This window comes from Polypterus senegalus, chromosome 6 (genome assembly GCF_016835505.1).
Source record: "Polypterus senegalus isolate Bchr_013 chromosome 6, ASM1683550v1, whole genome shotgun sequence".
NCBI lineage: Eukaryota > Metazoa > Chordata > Cladistia > Polypteriformes > Polypteridae > Polypterus > Polypterus senegalus.
The window spans coordinates 21,694,841-21,700,840 of NC_053159.1; the positions used below are offsets into that span (position 1 = coordinate 21,694,841).

Here is a 6,000-nt window from a genome sequence, read left to right on the forward strand (position 1 = left end):
GCAGATGCTGTTGTTGGCAAGTCATGTGCTTCCGTTAGGCGTTTTAATATATGAGAAGATGTCACTCTGTGAAATGTACAATATGGAGAAGTATTAAAATTCTGAAATGTAGCAATAACAAATGTGCATGCCTCAAGACCAATATGTATATTTAAGTGACATTTTTAAAATCCATTAATTAAATTAGGCCACTAACCTGGCTTTGGAAAATTAAACCAAATATTAAAATGCTAACATTAAACCTGGATTGCTAACTAGGCTTGAAAAAATCAGAAACATACTGAGGGGTTTCATCTCTACATATATATAAAATCCAACGTCTGTCTGTCTGTCTACTTTCCACAAGACAACTACTGACCGGATTTAGATTGAGTTTTTTTCTACAATTTGCTTGAACTTTCCGCTTGATTTTGCAACCTTTCTCATCACGCTAAGTATCATAGTTCGCTTGCAGTACTGATTTATTTACGCAAATCCAAGAGAGATGCAGCAGGCCAAGGGGAGTTTGTCCTGTTTCACTACTACGCGGGCGGAGTGTTATGGAGGAAGAGTACCAGAATTTGTCAACTTAGCTAGTGTTTTCTGTAAGTAAATGGAAGGGAAACCTACAGATTATTTTAACACTTTTTTTTTAATATTATGCAGATGGAAATCTCTATGCTGTTGGAGGATATGATAGCTCTTCCCACCTTGCAACAGTAGAGAAATATGATCCACAGGTAAATTAAACTTAGTCGTACAATCAAGTTTTAATGAATAAGGTAAAATTTTCAGTTTCACTGTGTTTTAAATTTAAATATTTTATTATTGTCCAACACAAACGCTGACATCAGAAGATATCTCTAGCAACACTTGCTTTCTGTCATTTTTAACATTAATAAAAGGAATACTCCGCTCAAAAAGTTATATATATTTTTATACGTTACTTACCACACGTGTTTTGCAGTGAGGACAAAAAAAAATTTTTAATCTCATGTTTTCATTGAGAACAAAGATGAAATACATTTATGAAATAATCCAAGCCAATGGGGACCAATACTGTACAACAGCAAACGATATGAAAAAGGTCCATGAAAAAAAAAATGTCACGTTACTTGTGTTGCATAATTCAGATGTCCATTATCAAGTCATTCCTCAAAACATGCAAAACACTTTTATCAAAATATTGTCAAATAGATACTTCTGTAAAAATTGATGCAATCATAAACAGGAAATGCATTCACATAATACTAAAATTATGAATTGAAGAAATGCCTTTCCTCGTTATTTACTGGTCACCAGTCATGTTTTCATTTCAAAAGCTCTGTGTTATATGAATGCATTTTCTGTATTCCTTTAAACCTTGCACTTCATTAAATTTGTACTTTAATAAGATTAAACAATTATTTCTAATTAATTATTAAATCTTATTTACTAGTAGTCCTTATTTTCTGGTAGTTTTAAAGCCTGATGCACACAAAAACAAACAACTAGACTGTAAAAGAAGCAAGTGTATATGCTTTATGATAACATGCCACCATCTCATCAAGGGTTGGTTCTTTCTTACTGCTTAGTGTTTCATTTTCTAACCTGTATCCTCTATCTTGGTCTGTTTTGGCAAGACTGGAACCAACCCTGGACAATAGGCCAGTCCTTCATTTTCACATGCACAGTCGCTCACATGGTGTTGGTTTTGTGGGTGTGAGTCTTTGGGATGTGTGAGGAAAACTGGAGTATCTAGGGAAAAAACATACAGATATTGGGAGAATAGGCAGAGCATGGAAGAGTTTCAAATGCAGGACTCTATAGTATGAGCCAACAACAAAAACCACCATGCAACTGTGTTACTTCAATTTAAAGTGTTAAGACTGAAGTAAAATAATATAATAATACAGAAGCATTGTCCACATCATTTTCATGGCTTTAGTAAACTTGTTAACTTTTTCTTCTGTAGGCAAATGCATGGAGTCCGATTGCTAACATGCTCAGCCGCAGAAGCAGTGCAGGAGTAGCCGTTTTGGAAGGCATGCTTTATGTGGCCGGAGGGAATGATGGGACAAGCTGTCTGAACTCAGTGGAGAGATATAACCCAAAAACAAATACTTGGGAAAGTGTTGCTCCAATGAACATACGAAGGTTTGATGACATTATTACTTTTTATGACTTTTCTTGTTTGTTGTTTTGCTATAGTTACTAAGAAAAGCTAATACAAATAAGATATCTAAATTCCTTTCATTCAAGTTGCACAAATCCAGCTGTAATTTTCCACACATTACAATGCCAATGGTCTAAATCAGAGGTCTACACATTGATACATGTTTTACAAATGGGTGATATTCCTGGAAGCTCATCTCTTGGTAACCAACAAACTGCCCACCAGCTCCATCGATTTAACAGTAAACTCTGCTTCAGCACACTAAAAGAATAGTCTCTGGGACATTTGTACACTCTTACCTGTAAAAGAATAAGCTCACGCTACAACAACTCAGTTGTACTGTCCTAACCTGATGTATAGCTGGAATTCTTTTGTTTGTTTGTTTGCTTGCATCCATGAACCAAATAATTATAACCTCACCTTGTGTAAAAAAGCTCCTTCATTAATATTCCTTATTTAGCCAATTCCTTTACCCAAGGCGACTTACAAAGAAATAAATAGACAAGACGGTGATGTGAATAAAAACCATGTAAATATATAGGCTATTATATGATGATGAAAGTGTTAAAAAAAAGAGAAAAAAAAACATGAAATATGACAAGGAAACTGTAAAACACACACAGCAATCTCTGACGGACCCATGTAAAATGTGCTGTGCAACCCTTCCTCACTGAACCTCGCACATAGCTCCTGACATCTGAGCGGTAAATTTAAAACAAAAATCTTTTGTAATGTTAGTTAGGGGAAAGAAACCCAAGTTAGTGTTAGAATGTTATGATTTCCAACCTGTTTTTGGACTCCATGATTTTGATGTTGTGTTTTTGGCTTTCTTCTCCTGGCCTTTTGACCCTAGCCTGTTTTCAGATCTTGGTATTGCCTCACCCATTTACTGTTTGCTCCTGTCTGTCACTCTCTGGTGATCTTTTCCTTAACACCTACTTAGCCTGTCAGTTACTAAACCCAGGAATTCTGACTCCCCAGAAACAAACAAAAGCCTGTCTGCATTGTGCAAAAAATATGTTAACTATTAAATCCAGAAATCTTTTAATATTTCAATTTATATTTACAATCTTAATCTTTCCTTTGCAGAAGTACACACGATCTTGTGGCAATGGATGGGTGGCTTTATGCCGTGGGAGGCAATGACGGAAGCTCCAGCCTCAACTCCATTGAAAAATATAACCCTCGCACCAACAAGTGGGTTGCTGCTTCTTGCATGTTTACCCGGAGGAGCAGCGTTGGAGTAGCCATTCTTGAACTTTTAAACTTTCCTCCTCCCTCATCTCCAACCCTTTCTGTGTCTTCAACCAGCCTTTGACAAAGAATGATATTTCACCTTACCTCTGCTGGATTCCAGTGTTTGGCAAAAAGAAGGAATTGCTCTGTATAAACATGTGCTCACAATTTAAGCCAGCTTCTGGAAAGCAAAATCCTGGAGACAACTGCAAGAGGTGCCCAGATTCACACAGACATTAGACTGTTTGTCATAATGTGTATCATAGTTATGTGTACACTAGTTCAGATTTACTTAGTTTTAGCCTAAGTTAAAGAATGGTTGGCTTGGGAATGTCACTTTGGACTGGTTCTGCACTGCATGCTTGCTGTCATTTGGTCATTTAGGCACACATTTACTTTTGCAGTACTTCTTTTCTCCAGCAGGTGGGGCTACCTCCCATTCTGGAAGAACCTCCAGTAACCTTGACAAACTAGTGCTGCAATTTTTACCCTGAAGTTGAAATAATGGTGAAAAAAATCCACACACACAAATACAAGTTAAAAGCAGTAAAAATGAAAAAAGATTGTAATTCCCCTTGATTACTTAATCATTTATTACAAAGGTATATCTACTACAAAAACCCATTTATTTGATATTGTACCCTTTGATATTCCATTCAGAAATGAAACTGTTTATATATTTGTAAAGTTAAATACGTGAATGATTGTAAATGTGATAGTGTTTCCTAAATTCAAGAATAACAGATGGTGCCACTAAATAAGCTCAATCATTGAAGGAAATATTAAATAGGCCTTTTTTAACATAGCCAATATCCTGCCAAGCACTAAATAAATAATAAATGTTTAGTCATTGCAGGAATTTATTGAAGGCAAAACATCAGAAGGCTCATCGTTAGTGTAAGGTCAGGAGCGATGACCATTATACTGCCTATTTCTAAATGCTCACTCCTGCCATCTGCGCTACTCCTGTGGTGGAATTTGCCATTTCAGCATACCGATATGCAAAGCAAACCAAATTTTATTTCCAGAAATTTGACTTTATTACATTTAGGCAGCTCCTGATGAGTTTCTGTCTACATTAAGACTTCTAATAAAAAGTCAAATAAAATGATGAACCCAAACAAAAGAAAAAAGCACCAGTGTGCAGTGTGGGTACAGCAGTATTTAATGAAATCATTCATTTTACTCTAATTCAGGAAAATAAGAGCAGCTTATTTTGGGTTGATACACAGTTCACGTTTTCATGTTTTTTTGTTTGTGAATTTGTTTTTTAATCTAAGTACTGTATTGTGTGATGCACGCCACTAGTTAAAGAAAGAGAAAACAGATTTTCAATCTTTTCCATTTATCGTCTACTGCATTTTATTAGCGATTATGGCTAATATGGGTGGGTACCAAACAAGCCAGCCTTTGAAGCTAATACGACTTTAATTTGCACATGGTATATTATTGTGTTATGTTATTTTATGATTGGTGCACCACTAAAGTGACTGCTTGGTCCGAAGATCTAGAAGTCCTTCTTAATCACTAATTTATTTCTATAAAAACCAATATGTAGCTGCACACGTGTGACCGGTTTGGACACTAGTGATTTCAGGCGGTATATGCTTTCACTGATATTTTGATTGAATGGATGTTTATTGATGCCTGGCAGGCCCAGGATGTGTAACTCCTCATTCCCCTCTATATCTTATTTTGCCTTATATCGCATCCTCCTCTTCAGATAGTTTTAAATGTAGAAGACCAAAGTAATAGGAGTTCAAGTAACTCAAAACAGAGACTAGATTCCATGACCTTCCCAGCTAACTCTCCCAAGGCCTGTACCCTATTTTAAGCAATTAAGCATATGCAGCATTTATTTTATTTAATCAAGCACTTTTTAGTAAAGTGATAAATCAATGATTTATTACTGTAGCTTATTTTCATGTCTAGAGCACTGTAAAAGAGGGTGTGGACAGTGTCAACTGGGCACTGATGAGATCTCCTTCATCTCGATTGCCATTTTGTAAGAACATAAACAAGTTATCACTGTGAGCCTTATGGGATGACTGCATTCCTACTCTTTTAATGAAAGACCTGTGTCTATATACTGATATGAATTTTGGGTAGGCTTTCAGTCAGTCATCTTCTACTTTAACAAACATTTAAAAATAAGCAAGTGGCATTAAAGATGTATTATAAACTGCACTGAATGTCCATAGAAGTAGTTCATGAAGTGAATGAGATGGGCCACATTAAGATAGCTCAGCACAAAAAGCAGGCTTATGTTTCATCCAGGATTTGTTCCCTGATTTATGTTTGCTTTTTGTCTTGTTGGTTATTTCCTTTGTTTTTGAATTATTCTTTTTCAGGTATTTTATATTTATGTGGTTTGATTTATGTCTATTTTTTGTTTATTATTTATTTATTGTGTATTTATGCTGTTTGGCCATGCTCCTTGTGTTCTGTGGGTGGAACGCCAAAAGGGCCACCACTCTGTGGAGGAGTTGCCACCAAGTGTAGGTCTCTCAGAGGTTCAGTAGTGGAGTGGAATGAAGATATATCATGAATATTGGATTGGATTTTCTGGTTACTGTGGATTTTTGTTCTTGATTATTGGATTTTGCCTTTGATTTAGTGGTTTTCGCTTG

The 6,000-nt window shown here is 35.9% G+C and overlaps 1 protein-coding gene across 6 annotated transcripts in view; it reads left to right on the forward strand.

The window, feature by feature from the left end:
* klhl17 (kelch-like family member 17) overlaps nt 1–5,713 on the forward strand; it is a 69,202-nt gene extending 63,489 nt beyond the window's left edge. For all 6 annotated transcript variants that reach the window (XM_039755556.1, XM_039755555.1, XM_039755558.1 and 3 more), the window contains 3 exons: nt 646–719; nt 1,934–2,115; nt 3,224–5,713. In XM_039755556.1, the coding sequence (XP_039611490.1) occupies nt 646–719; nt 1,934–2,115; nt 3,224–3,452 (485 nt within the window). In that variant the 3' untranslated portion in view covers nt 3,453–5,713. The remainder of the gene's footprint in view (nt 1–645; nt 720–1,933; nt 2,116–3,223) is intronic.
* The last annotated feature ends 287 nt before the right edge of the window (nt 5,714–6,000 follow it).